We start from the raw sequence: 23,606 nt of genomic DNA on the forward strand, positions 1-23,606 counted from the left end.
TGGGGGGTGGGGGTGGAGGTGGAGTTCAATTGGAGGGAAAAATAGAGGGTGGTTAGAGAGGGCTTTGGGGAGGAGGTGCGTGTGGCAGTACAGTGTTATGCAGGTGACAAGCCACCAGGTCCAGACGACTTCACTTCGGCTTTCTTTTAGCATTGACGAAGCACGAGCAAATGTATTTTGAGTACTGTTGATGAGATCCAAGAGGGGTAAATCTGAAGGAGCTTAAATGCTTCTTTCATTGTCATTAATCATGAAAAGGAAGGGGCCTCTAGTATCGGGGACTATAGACCTATATCTTCTTTTTTTTAAGGTTAATAGGTCTATAGTCAGGGACTATAGACCTATTAGTCTAGTAGGGAGCATTTACAAGATCATTTTTAAGGTGCTTTAACAGACGTAGAGAGTTTTGAATGAAACCATGTCTTCTTCACATGATGCTTTGTTGAATGAAGACAAACTCTAGATGCGACCTTAGTGGCTAATGAAGTGGTAATTCAAGGGAGCGACACGGTGTGCTAGGTATTTAGTGCAAGTTAGATCTTGAGAAGGAATGAATGTAAATCCTTGATTTCAATGCGTTGAAGATGAACCTTAGGGAGAAAGGGAGGGAGTGAGTGAGATACTCGGTTTTGGTGGATGGGAACCCGTGTGGTTTCTTCAGTAGTTCAAGGGCATTGCGGCTGGGTGATCCTTTATCACCTATGCCTTTTATTTTGAGAAAATTACAGCACCATACTTTTGGGTCATCTAGTTTACAAAATATGTACATAGTGTATAGGTAGTGTATACTTTATACTACATATAATATACATATGTATACACAACATATACATACCATATACAATTGAGTGTGTATGTAGTGTATACTTCGACCATACTTGATAAATTAGATGGTGGAATGGTAATATTGACAACTATCCCTTCTATTTTGGTGATGGAAGCTTGAGCATGACGGTGTACATAGCTATTTTAGGCAGAAACATCAAGGAATTCAAGGTTGGGATTGGTGGGGGTGGTTCTTTGTCAACTACCTATCTTTTATTGCAAATGATACTTTGGTATTCTGTGATGCAAATGGGCCCTAGTTGGACTATTTTGGACAAGTGTAATTTGGTAAAATTTGTCTTAGGAAATGCGAGATTATTCCTGTTGGTGAAGTTGACAACATTGGTGTGCTTGCCCAAGTTGTGCACTGTACGGTAGGGTCCCTCCCACTACCTACCTGGGTTTACCTTTCGGTGCATTGAACACAAATCAAATTGTTTAGAATACGGCCATTCAGAGGGTAGAGAAGAGGTTGGCAGAAGAAATATTAGTCCAAAGGAGTCAAAGACGTACTTACTAGGAGCACTTTATCAAGATTCCTAAATATAGCATGTCCCTGTTCAACACCAACACCTACTGTTGTTATAGGAGAGTTAGAAAGATTGCAAAGATACTCTCTTTAAGAATTCATGGACTTCTTAAAGAATCTCCACAACCATTTACCCAAAAGTGCCTTGTTAAAAACCTTCATGTCTTTAAGCCTAAGCCCTCCCCACCCTTTAGGAGTTGTCACAGTGTCCAATCGAGCTAAGTGGAACTTCTTATTGGCAAAACACAGGAGAGATGTTGGGTATACAAGTAAGCAGGCCTTATACACTAGTGAGGCATTTTAAAGTAGTGCAGGCCTAGACACAACGCAGATAATATCACTAGAGGGTTGGGCCGTTACAAATGGTATCAAAGTCACTCTTGTGTCAGCCTTGTGATGTGGGCCAGAATCCAACTGAGTTGAGGAAAATTCCAGTAAGGCAGAGCAAACCTCAGTGCTAGCGCTAAGTCTAGGCAAATTCGTGGTGGGGCAAACCTCAATGAGGACACTAAGGGCTCTTTTGGTGTGAAGGATTAAAAATAATAGTGCATGTCAACTGGAGAAAGAGTCAGTTGTATCCTATTAATAATGTTTCTAATATGGAGGAACTGTCATGGATTTTGGGAGGGGAAGTAGGTTCTTTACCTACCATTTATCTGGGCATGCCCTTAGGAGCCAAATCAAAGGCTTTGAACATCTGGAACCCAGTGATTGAAAAGTGTGAGAAAAAGCTTACCAGATGGAAATCTCAATATATCTCCTTGGGAGGCACAGTCACACTCATTAATTCAGTTTTGGATGCCTTTACCTACTTATTCCTAACGGGGTGATACAAAGACTTGACAAAATTAGGAGGGATTTCTAATGGAAAGAGACAGAGGAAAATGATTCCACTGTCAAACATTTAGTCAAGTGGAGCAAGGTTCTCTGGGGGAAGAAACATGGGGGTCTTGGAGTAAGGAATTTGGAAAAGCAGAGCAAAGCCCTTAGACTAAAGTGGTTATGGAGGTATTCTCAAGAGCCTCAACCATACTGGGGGAAAGTAATTCAAGCAAAATATGGAGAAGAGAACAAGTGGATGACAAAGGAGGTACTTACACCATATGGGGTAAGCCTATGGAAGTCCATCAGAATCTCGTGGCCTCTCTTGAAGATCAATACGAGCATCAGGGTAGGAAATGGCATCAAGACTTCATTTTGGGAGGATAAATGGTTGGGAAACTTTAGCTTGAAGAGTACCTTTCCACAGCTGCATGACTTGGCAGTGAATAAACAAGTGAGTGTAGCTGAGGTTTGGACACAGCATGGATGGAATTTCCAGTTTAGAAGGAATTTTAGTGACTGGGAAATTGAGACCCTGACTGATTTTATTGGTAGGTTGGAAGTTTTTACAGGAACAAGGGATGAACATGATAGATTATGGTGGAGCAGAAATAACAAAGGCACATTCAAGGTAAACCCTGCATATAAGTTGCTAAATCAAGATGGACAACAACCTTCTCTTTGGCCTTGGAAGCAGATTTGGAAACCTAAAATCCCTTTCAAGGTGTCATGTTTCACTTGGCTTCTGGCTAGAGAAGCAATTTTAAACACATGAAAATCTCAAGAAAAGGAAGTTCTCCATGTGTTCTAGATGCTATTTATGTGGGGAAGAGGTTGAGACAGTCAATCATCTGTTTCTCCAGTGCAGAATAACATCCCAGCTATGGAGGATTTTCATTAGTCTCAGGGGTTTTTGCTTGGGCTATGCCTAACAGAATCACGCATCTTTTATACAGTTGGGGAGAAGTAGGGGTGGGAGCTGCAGATAGATGGAGGATTGTCCCAGCCTGTATTTGGTGGACTGTTTGGAAAGAAAGAAATGCTAGATGTTTTGAGAGCAAGAATAGTGATCTCCAAAAGATCAAACAAAATTGTATCAGGCTTTTTTGTTTCTGGTGCAAGCAAATGTATTTAGAGGACACTGAATCCATTATAGATATCCGAGGTTCCTGTTAGGATTCAGATTCAGTTTTCTTACTTTTTGACAAGCTGTAAATATGGTTTAGTGCAACCAAGCACTGGTTTCAATGAATATACACAATGTTACATTCTCAAAAGAAAAGGATTAAAAATAATAGTGAGGATAAAGTTATCCTGGGATAAATTGTTTCCAACCAAACGACACCTAAGTCTATAGGAAGGGGTGTATGTGACACCCAAGCATAAGATAATAAGTCTCACATTGGCAAAACAAAAGAGAGATGTTGAATATACAACAAGGTCTTACACAATAGTGATGCATTTTAAAGCTATGTTGGCCTACGCCCAAAGCAGACAGTATCACTAGTGGGTTGAGCCGTTACAACTAGCAACAGGAGGAACCACACACATAGCTGAAAATTTGAGAAAGAGGAAGGCAATCCAATGCCACTCACTGCTCTTCGTGAAAGAGATTGGAAAGGAAATATTGTGGAGCACAGTTTTGAATATGTTTGATATTGAATTGGTAATGCCAGGTACTGTCAAACATTTTAGGAAGAGACAGGTAATCCATACCAATTGGTGCCGTATGTGCAAGAGAACTGAAAGGGTGTACTGTGAGCACAGTATGGAATATATCTAACATTTTGAGGTCAAGTTTAGGCATTTAAAAGGAAGAGGAGATTAGAGTATGGAAAGTGGTCCGTGCAATTATGTGGATGATATGAAAAGAGAAGAAAAAAGGAACGGGACTTATGAAAGAGTTGAAAATGCTTCTGACAAATTAGGGGGTCGCTTGTGAGTTTCTGTAATTTTCGAGCACCTACGCAATTCAAATTGGTGCACTTTCTAGAGAATCATATTTGTGCCTAGATTCTTTATTTTTGAATACACATCATCCTCGATCAAGATAGAAGAAATCAGCAAGTGAAATGGAACACTTTATTTACATGCCCCAAGGAAAAGGACTGGAAAGAGCATGAACCTTATAATCATAAAGATCACTGGCTGCAGAGCCACTGCTTTCGCTTAATTTTCCACTCAATAGACGCTCACGGTCATCATTCGAATCTGGGTCAACCTCATTCTCTGCATCATGAAAACCATTGTCCTTCATGTCCAGATTTTCATCATCTGACGACTCTTCACTACCACTATTTGCAATTTGAGAATCTGCTGAAATAGAGCACCTATGAAGATTATCATCCTGCAAGCAAAGGCAACAAATAGCTAAGCTCAACCGTCAAACGAAATTCTGCAGAAAGACATAACTAGTACAACAAATATGCACTATAGTAAGATAGACCAAGTAAGTCGATAAAGAGAAAATACTTCCATTTGAAAGATGAAATCCAGAACCAATAAACAGAAAGCAAATGTAAAGAGAGATGAAAGAGAATCACATGAAATAACGATACAGAACCTATAAATAGAGGGAAAAGGGGAAATAAACACATAAATAAGGAGAAAGGACAAAGAAATCAAGCCACAAAAGAGAAAAGACAAACTCTTAAACAACTTCAGTGTTTTTAGTTTTTGGTGAACACACTTTTGTCTTTTATTTTGGTGCTACTTACATCAAAAATATTCTCATACTCCTCAAGAAGTGTCGTAATGATAGCCTGGGCATTATTGGCTGCATTAGCGGCGGCAAGAAGCTGAGCAGAGTTGTCTCCACTAACATCAAAGTCATCCTCCAACTCACATTCCCCCGCTAAAAGAGGGCGTAAAAGCAATGGTGCCATACAAGCAGCAACAGCAGATGGAGTCATCCGATTTTCAGATGCATGTGAAGAAATTGTATGCATCATCTTCAGAATTCTACAGGAGAAGCAAATTTCCAGGTTAGGTTGGTATACTGATGCATGCATTTGAATATTGAAGAGAACAAAAAAAAAATCCTCTGGCTATTATATGGAAGTTCAGTTTCCTGGAATAAGTATGTAATAAACTACTGTGTAAATATGCCTGCAGCTACCATTGATTGAACAAAGACTTTAAGGAGTATCCCTGTCTCTATCACATGACTAGATCATCTTCTTGTGTGAGTCAGCAATTTAGCATAATGGATCTATAACAACCATGATGATAAGGGAAATGCAGAATACTGAGTTAAGCTTTAAACTGACAACCTCTCAGCAGAATTACTGTGAATGTGGATATGGGGGAAGTTCCGAAGTTGAGCACCGAAGTAATATCAGTAAGCTAGCAGCCACTTAGAATGAGACAGTGAGTGGGAGAGAGTAGTTTAGAGAAAATAAACGGGGGAAAGACAGGTTCCAGGTCAAAGATCTGAGAACTGATCACTAACTTGGCTGCACATATAAATTCTTCTTCCATCAACAAATGTAAAACTACAAGCAGAGCACAACAATCAACAAGATGTACTTCTTTCATCCTTCTGCTCTAAATATAGAAATATATCACCATCCCCCATGCAAATTTTCAATGGAACACAGACATCATAAACTTTTCTTGGGAACATACTCTTCAAGCTTGGGTATAACTTTTAATAAGGTAAATAATATTATTATACAAGCGATATACCAAAAGTTCTACACCAAAATATGGTTCTCAACAAAAGAGATCAATCCTCTATAAAAATTGGGACCTCACAAGTACACCAAAACAAAACTATGGACAAAATATTACTCTTCATTTTTACAAAATAAAGTTCCACTCCTTCAAAAGCCCTACCATTCCACTCTTTCCAAATGACCACATGATTGCTAAGGGGGCAACGCACCAGGGCCTCATGCTTTCCTTCCCCCTTCTATGAGTAAAACTCTTGCAAAGGCCTCCTTCAGTATACCCACATGACTCATTGCATCTTAAACAAATTTAGGGCCACCCTCCATAATCGACTAGCCACCTTACAATGCAAAAGGAGGCGATCTACACTTTCGCCTGCACTTTTACACATGAAACACCAACTAACATAGGTGATTCTCCTCTTTCTCGGATTCTATGTTGTTAACATCACACCCCTTGCCGCCCATACAAAGAAACAAACCTTCCTTGGTGCTCTATGGATCAAAATGGAGTCATGGGGGAAGGACCTTCCTCTCTCACTAGCAACCTCTTATAAGAAGGGCTAACAATGAATAAGTCGTCACCACTCCTCTACCACCTCCATACATCCAATAAGTTGTTTGGTGTGTCTAGCACTTGCAAAAGCCCTATCATATTATGAACTTCTTCCATCTCCGGTTCCTTCTGAATCTAAAGTCCCAATGAATAACACCCTCGTGAGACCTACAAAATTTGTTGGACTGTCATCTCTCTGGCAAGAAACGTGATATAAATTAGGAATGAATTCCTTCAATTCGATCTCCCTGCACTACTTATGTGCCCAAAAACTAGTCCTACTTCCATCCCCAACTTTAAAAGAGATATATCCACTAAACTCTTCCCACCCCTTCATGATTCTCCTCCCACAAACCACACCCAAACGAAGTAACAATGTTTCTAGTCCAAGGACATGATCTAGATAGGAGGAGGATATGAAGGTCGAGGATTAGGGTAGAAGCTAAGTAGGTAATCAAGCGTTGTCTAGTTTCCCTTATCAATATAGTTATTACAACTCTCCTACCCTTATTCTTCAATTATATTTTCACCTGTTGTTCCCTTGATTCAGTTACCATATTATTTATTGTTGATCAAGCTCTCTTCTCCAGCTCTCCTTTATTTATAGAAAATCACTTCTTCATAGTTGTAATTCCTTTCCATACTTGATTTTGATATGCTTTACTTGAGCCGGGGCTCTTGTGTCTCAACCTTGACAAGGTAGGGGTAAGGCTACATACACACCACCCTCCCCAGACCCTACTTGTGGGATAACTTAGATTTCAGTTCCCATTCTATTATCCACTTCTACTATGCACTTTGTTTTTTTTCTCAATCCAACTTGAAAAGATAAAACAATCATTTAATAAGCCAGCACAAAGGGTGAGATTATTAAGAAAAAGAAGATAACAGCATCATCATAAGAGACTACACAAAAAAGTGAAACCAAAGAATCCAATCAAGAATTAATGCAGACTAATCAACATCAAACAAAATGGATCTACCTTTGTAATAAGCGCCGGTTTGGTTCAGGAAATGTCTCATGAATGGCAGAACGCATAGCATTAACCCGAGCTTCCTTTCTATCAATTTCTATTATAGCCAAAAGTGAAACAACTTGAAGTTAGTAACCAATTTGCTTAAGTTTCGACAGTCTAAGTGAAGAATGTCAACTGATCATAAACAAGCAGTTCAATCACAAAGAGAAGAATTACTTCAAAAACCAAGACATGGATCGAAAGGAACTTCAACTAAGAAAGATAGATACGGCGAAACTCAGTAAGTATGAAAAGTACGTTCATATAATTACAATCTCTAGAAGAATTCCCAAAATAATTAATTAAAATCTTACTTTGAAAAGCTTATACTATTTAACCCCAGGAAGAAGAAAATATTATCAAGTGACTATTTCCCAGAAAAGAGAATGTGGAAGATGGCAAGGCATCATTGCCTAAAGCTGAAACTGTTTTCTTGTAGTTTCTTTCATCTCAGTTCTGAATTGTCACTCGAAATAAGTCTCGTCTTCGGTTGGTTCTTTTTTCTTTTTTCTTTTTGGGAGGGGGGGGGGGGTAGTGGCCTTAATAGGCAAATAGACATCCATATGTGCACGGAATTTATTAACCCCCCCCCCCCCAATTCCATTGGCTCAACCAGTCACCTTAACATATTCGAAACCACTGTCTTAATTGCCGTTCACCGTTGACCGTGGTTTTGTAAAAATTATATGGTTGAGTTGGACAAAGTATATGGTACACATGACTTCTTCTTTTCTTTTTTTTTTGAAATAAGGGTTACTTTGTATTCACACAAAAAATCATCATGAAGAATGATGATTTGGAAACTTACTTCCCATACTGTGATGGGCACACACACACACACACCCCAGGATTCTCAGATTACAAGTTTCCTAAGAATCAACTGCTTCTACCTCCTCCCGCACCAAATCTTGTTTACACCAAAAAAATAGAAGACCAATACAGTTTGTTTTAATCCTCTGAAAAGTAGCTTTTTGTCCTTCAAAGCACCTAGTATTTGTTTCCTTCCATATGGTTGCAAAATCTCTTAAAGAAGAGTGGAGAATTTACTTACTGTAAGCTTCCAACAAAGCAGTGCAGCAGGATGCAGGAACAGGAGAAGATGGCAGCTCACGAAGAACATGCTGCATAAAAGTCCTACCAATTATAAACCACACTTAAAGAATAAAGAGCACCAAGATATTAAAATGAGAAATTGTGACAGAGTATTAAATAAGTACGTTCATCAAATGTTATAACCAATACCTTAACGCAGTCACCAATTACATGGGCATCCTCCTCCAGAACAAATTCAGTTTTTCCTAAGGAAATCACTTCAGCATCAGCAAGTCATGCAGAGTCCATAATTTAACAGTACAATCGAACATAATAACCCACCAAATCAGATTCTTACTTCATGTTTGATTCTTTTTCTTGAAAAAAAAACAATTAACAGAAAAAGATAATGGTCATATACGAGTTTCTTGTGAATAGCATCTTTTTTTAATTAAGTTTGTCAATAGCATCTTTTCATCATCATTTAACAAAAATGATAGATTGGACAAAAAGATGGGGGCAGTGCATTATAAAATGCAGGATTGGACCACAAATGAGACACCTACTTCTGTTGCGAAGCACTACATTGACCTTTCTTCAAATGCCATTGGTACTATACACTTCATCAAGGGCACTTCTGTCAAAAGCATTGCAAAAAGCAAATGGGAGGAGAAGCAATATCATATACATTTTGCTAATCCAAGAAACAGTCCATAAATATCATAGATAACCTAGAATAGAATTGAATTACACAACCAAAATGCATTCCAGATCTAAAATTTACTTTTAACTCCTTGATATATCGTGAAATTAGAGGTACAGATAGACAAGCCTTTTCGGGAACATCCAACAGATGGCATTCATTCAGTAAAGCAGATGTACCTTGTTCATACTCGTTTACTCTCCGCCCCACTTCCTCGACATCTGCAGATTGTCGCAATATACCTTCGACCTTGGTTCCTGATAGGACGATTACAATAAGAAAAATTTACAATATAACCTGATCATCATGAAACCCATTCAACATCCTCAGTAAGGGAGAGAGAATGCAATGTGAATATCATAATCAGTGATTAAGAGGTTATGCAGATCTTCAATATTGCAGATCAAAGTTTAACCACAACAAGGATCAGAAAATTCAAGAGAAACAAGAAAGAAAATGGGATTCTTCACGGAAGGAGGACCCTTTAAGGAACAGAAGGAAATTGCATGCGCAGAAAATTGTCAAATACAGCAGCTGGAGCAAGATATCCTAAATTACATGTTTATCAACTCGGTATCAGTTGATAGAGGACCTCTTCTTTCTTAAGCTGGTTGACTCAAAAGTCCCTTCATTCAGTTTCAGACTTTCCTCAAGACAAACATAACAACTAGAGTACAAACTAATGTGTGTGTACATATTATGTTTTGATTTTATGTACCCAGACCCCACTAGTGGGATTACACTTCCACAGGGTATGTTGTTATTGTTGTATACACGGACAGTGTAATGAAATTTTTACATCATCCATGTAATTAACCCATTCTAGCTTTTATTTACTATTTATTCAACCTACCAATCAATGCAATTAAATGGAGTTACCAGCAATTATCTTCAAGTGATTGTGTAAATATTTTTTACACCATCCATGGAACTCAAAAAATATATATTTAAGATTGCTATTGGTCCAGAATTCACCAACTAGTTGCAACAACAATATCAATTTTCAGAACATCACCTTATCACAAAAAAGGACTCCCCTAAAGAAAGAAGAGGTCATCCATCGTCATGGGAAGAACATAATACTCCTCTGATTATGATCAACAGCTTATAGAAAGCTGTTAGAACTAATAGAAGCACACAAATAAGAAAGAACAAGTTAGGATTTGCTTCTTGTTTCTAACAGACTTACTTTTGCTGTCAGACTATGCAGTAACTCCTTGACTATAGGTCAGCAGACTGACTCAACCGTGGACCAGGTAAGTGCTATACTTCAGACAGAATCTTTTTTTTTTTTGATAAAGTCAAAGTTGTATTCTTCAGCATTAAGGGTATGTTGGCTACCTCCAAAAAGTTACAAGCTAAAACCATAATTACATTGATCCTAGGAAATCTACCAACTGTTCTACTACTTCTATACCCTCTTCTTTACACCAAAAAAACATGTTAATGCAATTTTCTTTAACTTTCTGCATCGTGTTAGTAATATTCTCATCACACCTAAGATATCTCTCTCCAAATAGCCCACCAGACACAAGCAGGTACTATAGACCACCATCTTTACTTTAGACAGAATCTTAAGCATCTAATTAATAATGAAAAAGAGAATCTATAAGCTTTGGCCTCAACTAGATGACTGAAGAAACACTAAATCCAATTAATAATGACAACCAATCTAATTATTTGATAAGTTGAATTCCATAGACTGAATTGATAAAAACTTCCCTTGCTTATTGACATCCCAAGTCAACTAGGCTTCGGACTTACTAATCTTATATCTATCTATCTTCTATTCTATACTACCTTAAAAGCATGAACTCCCTAAATTGAATATTAAATTACTATAATACTCCAAACTAAAAACACTATATATTTTTTTTATTATTTATATTATATTAAAAATAGATACTTTTTCACATTGAATGGTTGCGACTTTTTTGAAGGATTGTGACTTTTCCAAAGGGTTGTGACTATTCTGATGAGCTGTGACTTTTCTGATGAGTTGTGATTTTTTGATGAATTGTGACTTCTCCGAATGGTTTTGACTTTTATGAAGAGTTGTGACTTTTCTGCTAAGAGACGATTAAAACCTATTCATACTTTGAAGGGTTGTGATTTTTCGATGAGTTGAGACCTTTATGAAGAGTTGCGACTTTTATGAAGAGTTGTGACTTTTCAGCTAAGACTTAAGAGACAATTAAAACCTATTCATTACTACCATCTATTATCTACAAATAAATAAAGAAATTTTTCTTATTTTTACACTAGGAATCGTCTAAATTTTCTACTCTTCTTCTCCTTCTTAAAAGACCTCAAGTGTGATTTGCAACCGTTCGTATCACATAAGTAAGGATTGGTGGACAAGTTGTAGCAATAATATTCTATAAGCAGGGGAATACATATGTCTCCTAGATGTTATTTTGTGAGCAACAGGCAGAAGAGACAATCAACCATCTGTTTCTTCATTGCAAGGTGGTTAGACAACTGTGACACTTATTTACCATGTTCAGGGGCACAAACTGGACCATGCCACAAAGGGCAAGTCAGGCTATAGAAAGCTGGAACAATGAAGGCAGTGGTAGTACAGACCAAAGCAGATGCAGAATTGTCCCAGCAGTGATTTGGTGGACCATATGGAAGGAGAGAAATATGAGATGCTTTGAGAGTGTTAGTAGTCCTTTACACAGGATTAAAATGAACGCACGATCACTTTTTGCTATTGGTGCAGTTTGGAGTATGTAGATGATCCTATAGTTGTTACAGATATCCTAGGTCCTTTGTATGATGAAGTAGGATCTAGTTTAGTTTTGTTTTAAGTACACGCAACTGTATGTAGCTCCATGATGTAAATTTGGGACCCCAGCCTTTAGTGCTGAAGATTAATAAACGAAACTGTTACTGTTGTCAAAAAAAAAAATTAGGCTGCAAGCATGGTCAAAAAGATTAGCAAATGTGAATATGAGAAAGGTGTTATTTAATTTCATGTACTCAAAAAATGGAAATCATAGTTAAGTAAATTTGGTCTGCAATTTTTGGTATGTTTCTCAAAATGCTAATGATCTTTTTCCCCCAAAACTGTATTCTATACATTAATATTGTTCTCTTCTTTATTAACTTTCTTTTTTTTTTTTTTGATGAAGTAATTAGTTCTATTGCAGGCATCAAGTAGATGCATAATAGTTACAAACGCTTAGTAGCAAAAGTTCAGCTCTCCTTTACATTGTTAATTAAGAATCAGGGAGCGGACAGAGTTCAGAAGTGAATCAGGGCAATCTAGAGGAGATAAATAAACACAACTATACAAAAACATGAGGCAGTTAGCTTTTAAAGATTGGTCGGTAGTTGATATTCCATCAAAGCATCTTCTATTCCTTTCGTTCCAGATACTCCAAAAAAATGGCTGCAGGTATCATCTTCCAGATTCTCTTGATGGTGCTATCAACTTTCCAGCAACTCCAGCTTATCACAACATCCCTGATATTCTGAGGCATGACCCATTTGAGGCCAAAAAGAGCTAAAAACATACTCCACAACATTTTTTCTCTTTATAAACTACTTATGGGTTCAACACAAACAATGGTTTCTGCTTATTCATCCACTTGCTATCCAGATTCAACAATATTAGAAGAAGTTACTAAAACAAACTTGTTTCCTCTCCAAATTCATATTTCTTATTCAGATATAAAGGATATCCTCACATTAATAATTTGAAAATACTTTTTATACCTTAGTGTTTTGCGATGACAATAAATATCAGTCCAATAGGCTAATTATTAATCAATTTGCACTTGTATTTTCATCCTAAGATTTTCATCACATTCATACTTCAATATTATCTATATCACTTTAAAATATTAATACTAATTAGCATGAGATACACGTGTTTGAGAACTAGTCCCCTTAAATTGTTCAAAAGTATTGAAAAACTCTGTTAACCTATCAAGCTCCCAGTCATTTAATATTCCGTTAAATGTAAGGCGTCAACCTTGATTAGCCCAAACTTCTCCTAATGTAGCTTCTTGTTGTTGACTCGGAATGTAAATGTCAAGAAAGAATTATTTAGAAGGATCTTGGCCTAACCAATTATTCCTCCATAAGGCTATCTTCATTCCACTGCCTACTCTAAATTTGGATTTATTCAGGAGTTTAGGCCATAGGTTCCAGATGGACTTCCATAGGCACAAAAGGTCCATTCAGACTTTCTCATCCATTTTCTTTATATGCCATACTTCTCCCTGATCACCTCTTACCACAGTGATTGTTCTGCTGCACTAAATCTCAAAGCCACTTCAATCTTCATCATCAACTTCACTTCTTAGTTTTCATATGATTAATTGCCAAAGCGCCTTGCTTCTTGCTAACTGTGAGAGCATTCAATTTGACCAAATAAAATATTTTCTGTCACGATTCCCTTCCACAGGGAATTCCCCCCGAGGGTTTCTATTTTCATCACAAAATTTACACGGATTGGAAAGAGACAAGTCATATAAGTAGTTTCAGCTTCAAATTGCTTAGGACTACTCTACCCCAAAGATAAATACTTACTCTTCCAGTTGGTTAGCTTTTTTCATGTTTTTATGACCCCACTCCAAATCCCTTTAGACTTGCTCTTGGCCCCCAATGGCATCCCCAGATAATTGTAGGTTGTTCTCCAATTTTACCACCAAGATTTCCAACCAAAGCTTGGATCTTATTCCTCATTAACTGGATAAATATACCTTTTGTTCCAGTTAATGTGCAACCCAGATGTGGCTTCAAACAAAATGAAATCACCCTCAGCACTTTCAACTGTTCACTGTCAGCCTCACAGTATACAAGTGAATCTGCATATTGCATATGAGAAATCTCTATACTACTATCAGCCCTAAAATTCACCTTAAAGCCCATTATCCAGTTGTTATACTGAACAGTCTTTTACATATCCTTCAGGCTTCCATAGCAATCATGAATAAGAAAGGAGAAGGGATTCACCCTATCTATAACCCTTTTGAGAAGGAAAGAAACAAGCTGGAGAGCCATTGATCAAGATTGAAAATTTTACTGTACTGGGATCCAACTAATCCATCTTACTCAGAGTTTCCACCAGAAAGTTCCAGTTTAAATGATCATATACCTTCTCAATATCTAACGTGTATAAAATTCAAGGTTCCTTTCTTTTTGTTCTTGCATCTACAATCTGTCTGCCTTGAATGAAAGTCATCTGTTGGCTCTCCACCAATTTTTTACCACTTTCTTGAATCTTTCATTCAACAACTACGTGATGATCTTATACACACTGCTCATTAAACTAAAAAGCCTAAAAACCTTTAACTCCTTGGATCCCAACTTCTTGGGAATCAATGCCATAATGGTGGAATTAAAGCTTTTCTCAGACATACTCTGATTGTAGAAATTGTGGACGACAGCTACCGCAACCTCGTATATTGCCTCCCAACAATGCATGAAAACTCCATAGAATACCCATTAGGTCCGATACTTTATTCTCTGTACATGCCTTAACACTTACCCAGATTTGCCAAGAGGGTTATCCAGTTAAGATGGAGGATAACATAATTTGCTTTGCACTTGGTTTTAAGTAAATACAATATCATTAGAAGAGACAAGGAGTGGTACGAATGTACAGAACGTGGCCACAAATCTAATGAGAAGAACAATAAGTCACAAAATGATGGGGTGATTGTGAGAGAAGGTTTTAAAAGTTAAGGGGACCTTTGTAAAGAGATGGAAGCTGCATGACCAATTTACCGAGTTTTTCTGTGCAAGAAACTACAACCTGATGGGTATCCTCCTATGGCTTTTTTCACACATTGTTGAGAGGTAATAAACAAGGATGTGATAGCTGCAGTCCAGAATTCCAGCTCCCACCATGGGCTACTTTACACTGGTCTATTACACTGTTGTGTGGGCCCAACTCTTTCATTTCAACCCCTGTCATCCTTTCACTTACGCTTTTGCACCCCCTTTATCTCCTTCTCATCCTCGTCTCACCTCTTTCTTCAGTCACAGATTTCCAATTCTTTTTCCTCTTTTCTTCCATTTCTTCTCTTCCTTTTTTCCTGTTCTTTTACTTCCTTTTTTTCCTGTTATTTTACTTCTTTTTTCCCAGAGACAAGTCCAGCAGAATGATTGCTTCTGAAAAACATCATTAGAGAAGGAAGACTAATCTTTTTTTTTCCTCTATGGAGTATTTTAATGAGATCTATTGAAATATCAAACCACACCCGAGTGACTTAATATTTTTAGACAACAAATAAGGTAGAATTAACCAAAATAAGAGTGCTTAAAAATTCATAATTATATCAGTTTCATTCACATTCAATTTCAAAATACAAGCTTTCATACATACTCCATCTCAACAGTACAACACAAGCTATTCCAGCAAAATATAACTTTTGATCCTGAAGAATGAGTGAAGGAAGGAAGAAGGTCTCTGCCGTAGCTTTGGGGGTTGAAAGCAGCGTCTATGGAGAACAGTTGTCCTGGGTTTTCTGTGGATGGAAGCTGCCTGTATAAGGTATATCCATTGAGAGAAAGGTGAGACTTTGGTCTGTTTGGGGGAGTGGATATATAGGTGAAGGTGCAGAGAGGTTTCCTGTGAGAGAGAGTTATAGGGTGGAGGTCAAGAGTTTTGCAATGGAGAAAATAGAGCAATGGGTTTTGCAGTGGAGGAAATGTGGCAGCTTAATGGCAGTGAAAGGGTGAAATAAGGTGATTGCAGAGAATTTGATGGAGTGGAAAGTTATCATGTAATGTCGAAATAGAAGGAAATGAAGATATATTGGAGAAAAGAACAAGTGGGAAAAAAAGAATAAAAAGGAAAAAAAGAAAATTAAATAGCACTCTAACATGGCAATGTCAGAGAGCGAGTATAATACAACTTCCATCATGAGACTAGTCTCGAGGGTTTCTAGTTTAACTTTGAATAAGATTAGGAGGGTAAGAGATTGCCCATAAAGCTTCGGTGTGTAATTGGATTTTCGGGACAAGTTCAGGAAGCAACTTATGTACTTTCCCTTATTAATAAACAACAACAATAAACATAAGAAGATATTACGCCAACCAAAAAAGGTTATCAAACTAAAGTTTAACAATGAAATTTAATGCATACAATATCTCGATATTACTCTTACACACCCGATTTTACAGGAGGGAAATGATTGTCTTACCATAATTCTCAAGGAACCTTAGTGCCTTTTCAAGAAATGATGGGCCTCCATCTATATCTTCTAAGGCAAGCAAAATCGGTCTTCCAACAACTAGAGATTTGACAGGGCGTTTATCCCTCCCTGAATTAAAATAAACCTGGTCAGATCTTTATGCCCTGACAATAAATAGGGAAAAGCTGCAATTTCATTTGGACATAGCAGTCAATATCATGTGGAGCATTGAAGATGTGAACACAAAAGTTTGGCAGATTGCAGTTAGAGCAACTAACATTGATGGAGAGACCCTTCAATAGAATCACCAGTGTCATTCCGGAAAATGCCATTGTGTCCCATAACAAGAGCAGCACTTGGTGCTTGTGCAAGAGCATGCTCTAAAACTGTCTTCCACTCATACAGATCCTCCAATGTCTCTGCCTGCAGTTCAAAGTTCAAAGCTTAAAAGACAACTTCTACTAATGTATGATCCAGTAATAAGTATAATGTAGCAGAATTGCATGGGACCTTGATTTATGTGGCAGGAGACAGGAATCATACGCACTACTTGCTAGTGAAGAAGAGATGCAGGTAGAACTCAAGTCATTTTAGAGTTATTCCTACACTAATTATAGCGTCCTTCATACATATGTACGCTTCAGGCTCATGTAAGATGATTATAAGCCTAATTATAGATTTTTCAGATTAAAAGATTAACATCAGTTCAGAGTACTTTTTTAAGTTGCACGTTCAGTTTTCTATAATCTGTAAGTTAGAGAGTATGAAATAGACCAGTGTAAAGTAAACCATGGAAGGTTCATTTATATAGAAAAGAAGCAGCTCTTTTTGCTTCCCAACCCCTCCAGGTACATCACTTGTCACATGCATCGACTGTTTCTGAGATGCTTTTCTTGTTTAGAAGAGAGACAGAGAGAGAAAAGCGGGATAAGTACCTTAAGAGTAAAAGCTCTCCCATCACGTCCATCAGGAAATAGTACGGTCAAAAGTTTTTTATCTTCTCTAACAACAACACTGAATATCAAGGAATTGTAGTAAGAGAAAGACAGAGACTCTGAACAAATTAAGGGCCCATTTGGACATGTGGTATGAAATCATGATTTGAGATCATCATATGAAATTAAATTGCAATGAAGTTGGAAGTATTGATCGGACATGAAATTTGAATTTCTTAAGTTGTATTTTTTTCATAACATAAAAATCCCACAAGTGGTGAAAACTATCAAAATTGTCCCAATTCTTATATATAATCTTACCAAATGAAAAAATTATAGTCCATAAACAAAACGTCGGAATATCCTAAGGCCCTGCATTGATAAATCACATATCTCCATGTTCCTTTCATAAATAAATGTCTGTGATTACAAACTTTCATATACACATAATTTTATAAAAATTCATTTGTCAACAAAAGTAGTAACTAGCTACTCTTTAATATAATCTTTTCACGTGGCACAAACAATCTTTTCACGCCGAGCATGAGACTTTTTTTACAAAATCTAAAAATGATAGGTCTTTTTTTTACAAAATAGAAACTTAAGGGTTAAGTATTACTTTTGAAGAAGTTGAAATCATGATGGGGAATCCCAAATCATGCTTTTTGGAGAAATTGAAAATATTTCAGACTATAATCCCAAATCACAATATCCAAAGGTTGATTTAAAATCATGACTTCATATCGCATGTCCAAACACAAGCTAAATATAACAAGTATGTGACTCATTTATTACCTCCCTGAATTATTCAAGTCAATTCCTCCCAAAGTTAGATTCACTTCACCTCCTTGCTGTGGAAGTGTACTCTATATGAGGAACACAATAAAATTAGTAGAGTCTAGATGATAAAATCAACAAGAGTAAAAGCTTCAAAGGTAAAAGCTAATAATTCACGGAGACAAAATGAGATTTCCCGACATTAAAAATCCAAATTAAACATTTAGAAGCAAAATTAGACCAAGAGTTCTCACAGCATTCCAATATTTTTCAAACTTCAATCACTTCATTCCCTAACCAATTGGAGTCGGCTATAGAAATTCTCTTAATTCACTACAGGCTATGCAAGTCAGTTCATTCCAATATTAAGTTACTTCCATTTAAGAAAAAAATTAATAATTCTCTAAACATCACATGTATCCCTATATAACTAGTGTAACCCAACTAGTTATTCTTGCCTATTGGATCCTTACCTTTGACTATATTCTATTTTTAACCCAAGTCTTGATCAATGGGTGATCAAGAAATAATCACTCCATATACTGGCTTTTGATGTCAAATTATAAATTAACATAAAATTAAAATTAATATAATACATATATTACCTAAGAAAATAATTAGGAATATTAGAGACTTAATTGATGGTCTTATATAATTTATAATATGTTAATTACAAATGTTATATAACATAAACAATATTAAAACAATCAAAAAGCGTAATAGAGAGGATGAATAGTAGTTCTCCAAATTTAAAGAATTACTATTCACCTTTCTATAAAATGAAGAATAGAGGGTTTTTTGGAGTGTGGTTGGAGACCCTATTCTCTATTTTACTCTTCAAATATAGAGTATAGAGAGTAAATTAGAGATGGGTTGGAGATGGTCTCAAAGTTGAATGACCCACCCCGAATTTTAGAAACCCGATTTTTATAGAATAAAGAACCCGCCCATTTAACCCATCTGCCCTATTTTCTTTTCTTTTCTTTTCATCATCTTCTTCTCTTTTCAAAACCCAAAGCTTCAATGCTTGTTCTTTTATAGTGGATTTCTTTCTCTCTTTTTTTCAACAGCTTTCACATTCTAAAGGGTAGTTTGACAAACAATCTTGGATGAATCATTTTCTTCTTTTTAAAATAATTGAAAAAATAAAATGAAATCCACCATGAAAAAACAAGTTTTGAAGCTTTGGGTATTGAAAGAGAGGTATTAGATGACGAAAAGAAAAGAAAATAGGCAGGATCGAGTTAAATGGGTGGGTTTCTAAAAAATCGGGTATTTAAATTTGGGGGCATGTCCCTTCGTCAAAACTAAGGACAACTTTGTGCCGAAGTATAATGAGAGGGGTATATCTGGACCGAAAGTATAACTAGAGGGGTATATTTGGACCGAAGGTATGACAAGCAGTATATTTAAACTAATCATGTCAGTACATGAGTATATTTGACCTTTTCTCGAAAATTTTAACTATCAAATTTCGAAGAGCAAAGGGAAGGAAAGAGTAGTAGCTAGCTGTTCTTTCTAGAATTAAATCATCAGCTTGAATACAAGCTATGATTCTCTCTTTTCTTTAGAAGTAGAATATGCAACCAAATAACCAGTCGAACAGAAAAAATCAACTTTGGAAATAAAGAACAAAGTGAGAAACTATACTAACAGGATCATTCTTGAAAAAGACCAGAGATGTACGTGTAAGGATGAACCAACGCTTTTTCCAAGACTTCCAACCTAATCCTGCAGAAAGTTATAATTTAACAATTAGTATATCAAGTGACCAAATTGGTCTGATAATGGTGGAAAAACAGAGGTTTCCATACAAAATGGATGGCACGTGGCTTTCAACCATTTTTTTTTTAAATGGTAACTTTGTCTATTCCTCAAAAGTCACACTGATCAGTATTTACAACATGTACTTCAAATTCTACTATCTTTTACTAAATTGAGTCTAGTGCATCAATTAAGGAGATAGTATCAATTGAGTATAATTCATTACACCAAAAACTAGTAGCATAAGACAATTTAGTTTGACTTTTTGCATACTATTCTCAACACTATCGAAAGCTCTAGAGTCCTTTCCTTCCATTATGCTTCCAACCACTGTAGACATTATTTTTTAATGATTCCATTATTATACAAATTATATCTCGGATAGCACGTCTCCTCCCAAGAACAATTTGATCCCAATAATAAACCAACTTGTGCTAGCCCATAAAGAAGTCCCACAACAATTAGAGTGTGTTCTGCAGTATGAGGAAAATGTTACCTATGGAAACTGTTCTCTTGGGAAATGTTTTCTAGGAAAATAAGTAGGTTTCTTACCTTTTCTTCTTGTGTTTGGTAAGTAAGCAAAAATATTGTCCTAAAATCATTTGTATATAATCTAGACAAATACTATGGGAGGTGGGGTTGGGGTAAGAGTGTGGGGTGGTGTGAATGATGGGGGGTGAAAATAACGTATGTTAGAATGACACAATCAGAGTGAGCCCTATCTTCATGTATCCTCTCCCAACATGCTATCTGATTGAGAGTGTCTTCTTTTCTCTGTGTCCAGTTACCCCTGTTAGCTTAGCTCCACTGCTTCAATTTTCCTTTCAGTACTTTTAGCATTTCAGCTAATACATACTCTGCTCTGCCCTCAACATTGAATGACATCCACCATTCCTTGACCCTGTCTCTGAAACCATCCACCTCCAACCACCAAGATTCAAATTTGATGCACTGCTGTGTTCTTCCCCCCATTTCCAAGTGAATGCCCCCTTAATAAAGAGGGGTCAACCAACTCTAGCTCCTCAATACAGGCTGAAATGCCAATCATGGCATCATTGATCCTTTGGCAATTGGATCTTTCTGCAAGGTATCTTGTCACATTAAAGTTCCCACATACTGAAAAAGGACCATCAACTCCGTTTTTAATGGTTTGAAATTCCTCCCATAATTTTCTTTTGACTTCCCTATCACAATCTGCATATACTGCACTGAGATTCCAACTGATATCATCATTGAACTCCTCTGAATTTCCCAGTGATACATTGGTTGCCAATCTCCACAAGTTCCCCATTCCCCACTCTTATATCCCGAAGAATTAAAATACCCCCGCTACTTCCCTGAGCCTCCTTGTGTATTTCTCCTTTCTATCTATTGCTCGATATACTCTGTAATAGACAATCAGGTGGTTCAATCTATTTCAGTCTCTACGTCTACATACATATCAGCCCCCCATTGGTGCAACAACTTCCTGACCATGTCCCTTTTACTCCCCCCATTGAGTTCCCTAACATGCCATGATAGAAATTTTTTACTTTCATTGATAAGTTAAGAATAACATCCTCCCACTAGACCGAGGTTCCCCATCCTTGAAGTTCATATCAAAGAATAGATTCCTCAACTCCGCTGGTACTGTATTGTTTGTCTCGAGTCTTGACTCTTCTTTCCCCCTTTCTCCCTGCACCTTCTCCTTTTCTCTCATCTGATCCAGTTTTGTCAGAAAAAGAAGAGCTTCTCTCTTGCACACTTTGAAGTCTACTCCAAACTGTTGTTCAGGTTTTATCAAGTTTTCTTGTACCCAAGCAGTAGCTGATGAGATTAAGTCTTCCTCCTGCTCACTATTGTCAATCTGCAAAGGCTCAGGTTCTGAACACATTACCATCAGAGATTCCGAGAAATTAACCTCTACCACCTCCTTGATCTGATTAGAGTTATGCGGTGTTGTTGTTGTCTCCCTTTGCGTCTGATGTTTTGATCCCCCTATGTGTCAACTCTCCAATTATTTTCCTCCATCTACTCACGCATAGCAACTTCAGATAATTGCATGCATATTTATTCTTTGCCTCATCTTCCCAATTCCCATTGATATCCTCACATCTCCTTCGAGTTCAGTTGCTGAGAGACTGCTATTTTCTTTGCAAGAGAAATAGAGTCTAAGAAAGGCTCTGCTGTTAATTTAGTCTAGGGTAGAGCCACTCCTGAAGCTATGAGCTTGGAACTAAAAGCCATAGCCCCAAGAGATTTAATCAAAAGAGCGCCCAATTTCTTTACACAGCTGATCGACTAAAGCTTTTAATACCCCTGTGCTTTCCACGTGCTCCTTTGGGGGATTCACATCACCAGTTGAATTTAAATTATGGACCAGTGGGTAATCCTCTTCCTTCTCTATCCTCAGTGCTTCTCGATGATACAGAACTGAGCCAAAAGGGACCTCAGTTGGTGGTCTTGGATAATGTGCCTGAGGGCATTTTCCCTACAAGAGTACTTTTTGGGCCCTTTCTCTACTTGCACGCTGCTCTCTAATTTTCAATCTTATCAATAAATTTTCCCAGGTTCGCGCCTTCATAACTAACATTTGCATGTTTGACTCTATCAATGTAGAATCAAAACCAAATAGATCAGGGTCAATAGGGACTATCTCTTTCCTTTCTTCTGAAAGCCGTCATACTGGATTTCTCTGCATCCCCCACCCACTACCCACCACAACGAAAAGTACCGCAGCTTCCTAAATTGATTATATTCCAGAATTCCCTCGACAATAAAAGAGGAAAAAAGGTGTTGCTGCCTTAATGGAACCTCCTGGCCTATCAAAATCTAAGATCCTCAAATGATCAGACGAGCCTTTTGAGAAGAACAGCAAATTTAGTCTATTATCTTAACAGATTGTTGAACTCCTACTGACTAGAAAAAAAGTGTGGCCCTGGATTTATACACAACATAAAGTCATTATCAAGTAAAAGCTTGTTGACAAAGTTATAACCAACTAGTGCATAAGAAATACGCCAAATCACGAGGGACCAGCACAATAATCATCAAAACACAAAGGTGTCAAGGAAACTGGAAATGCTTTACGGACCTTTTGAAGAGATAAACAGCGGCCCACTCTTGAAAACCTGCAAAGAGGCGCCAGTTAAAAACTTGAAGCCCAACAATTCTAATTGTAAAGCAAGATTAGAAGCATTTAAAGAAGAAGCAATACTGTCTTCATGAAGAAAGTATAACTAAAAACAATGAACTACAAATTTGGAGACTATTATCTTCATATAGTTCAATAAAGGCATAATGTTGGATTTTAAAGTTCAGCACTGTCAAGCTCTGCATATTTCTGAATTCTAAATGGCAGCAACTTCATTTGTTCAGACTTAATTTGATTCTGGATGAAGGCATTACATAAAGGAGCAATGATCGTATGACGTCGTGAACAGATCATTTATCTCATCAAGAAGAAGATAAAAGCAAGAGAAAACAAATATTCAAAAAATAATAAGCAACACTAGAACAACAGTATGAAGAATGAATAACAAGGAAAATACATGATTCATGAAACAGAGGAAAAGCCATGAACCATGAAACAACTCCTTAAGCAGATAAGACTATTTCGATAAAATTGAACAAGATAAAAACAAGATTCAAACTAAGTTAGTAATAGAAAGGCAAAACAGAAGTGCAATAAAAACAATATAATCAAAGTAAGGAATTGGTAATAAGAAAGCTGAAGAAAAGGTTTCATCTGTTTTCAAAAACATTTACCAAAGAGACCTCTTCAAAAGTGATACGAAAGCAAGGCAGAACCTATTTACAAGCTTAAGTAGTCATTTGGCCATA

At 37.0% G+C, this 23,606-nt stretch overlaps 1 protein-coding gene across 6 annotated transcripts in view; it reads right to left on the reverse strand.

Moving 5' to 3' along the window:
• LOC107004985 (rho GTPase-activating protein 7-like) overlaps nt 1–23,606 on the reverse strand; it is a 44,147-nt gene that overhangs the window by 14,960 nt on the left and 5,581 nt on the right. For 3 of the 6 annotated variants that reach the window (XM_015203424.2, XM_015203425.2, XM_015203427.2), the window contains exons 2-13: nt 22,858–22,894; nt 19,675–19,751; nt 18,039–18,109; nt 17,244–17,322; nt 16,587–16,731; nt 16,318–16,437; nt 9,334–9,411; nt 8,662–8,729; nt 8,471–8,540; nt 7,387–7,474; nt 4,894–5,137; nt 4,302–4,523 (exon numbers count right to left, since the gene is read on the reverse strand). In XM_015203424.2, coding sequence (XP_015058910.1) covers nt 4,302–4,523; nt 4,894–5,137; nt 7,387–7,474; nt 8,471–8,540; nt 8,662–8,729; nt 9,334–9,411; nt 16,318–16,437; nt 16,587–16,731; nt 17,244–17,322; nt 18,039–18,109; nt 19,675–19,751; nt 22,858–22,894 — 1,299 coding nt within the window. Of the gene's footprint in view, nt 1–4,301; nt 4,524–4,893; nt 5,138–7,386; nt 7,475–8,470; nt 8,541–8,661; nt 8,730–9,333; nt 9,412–16,317; nt 16,438–16,586; nt 16,732–17,243; nt 17,323–18,038; nt 18,110–19,674; nt 19,752–22,857; nt 22,895–23,606 lie in introns of those variants that run through there. The other 3 variants (XM_015203428.2, XM_015203426.2, XM_027912972.1) reach the window with 2 other exon arrangements.

The sequence above is a fragment of the Solanum pennellii genome, chromosome 11 (genome assembly GCF_001406875.1).
Source record: "Solanum pennellii chromosome 11, SPENNV200".
NCBI classification, from domain to species: Eukaryota; Viridiplantae; Streptophyta; class Magnoliopsida; order Solanales; family Solanaceae; genus Solanum; species Solanum pennellii.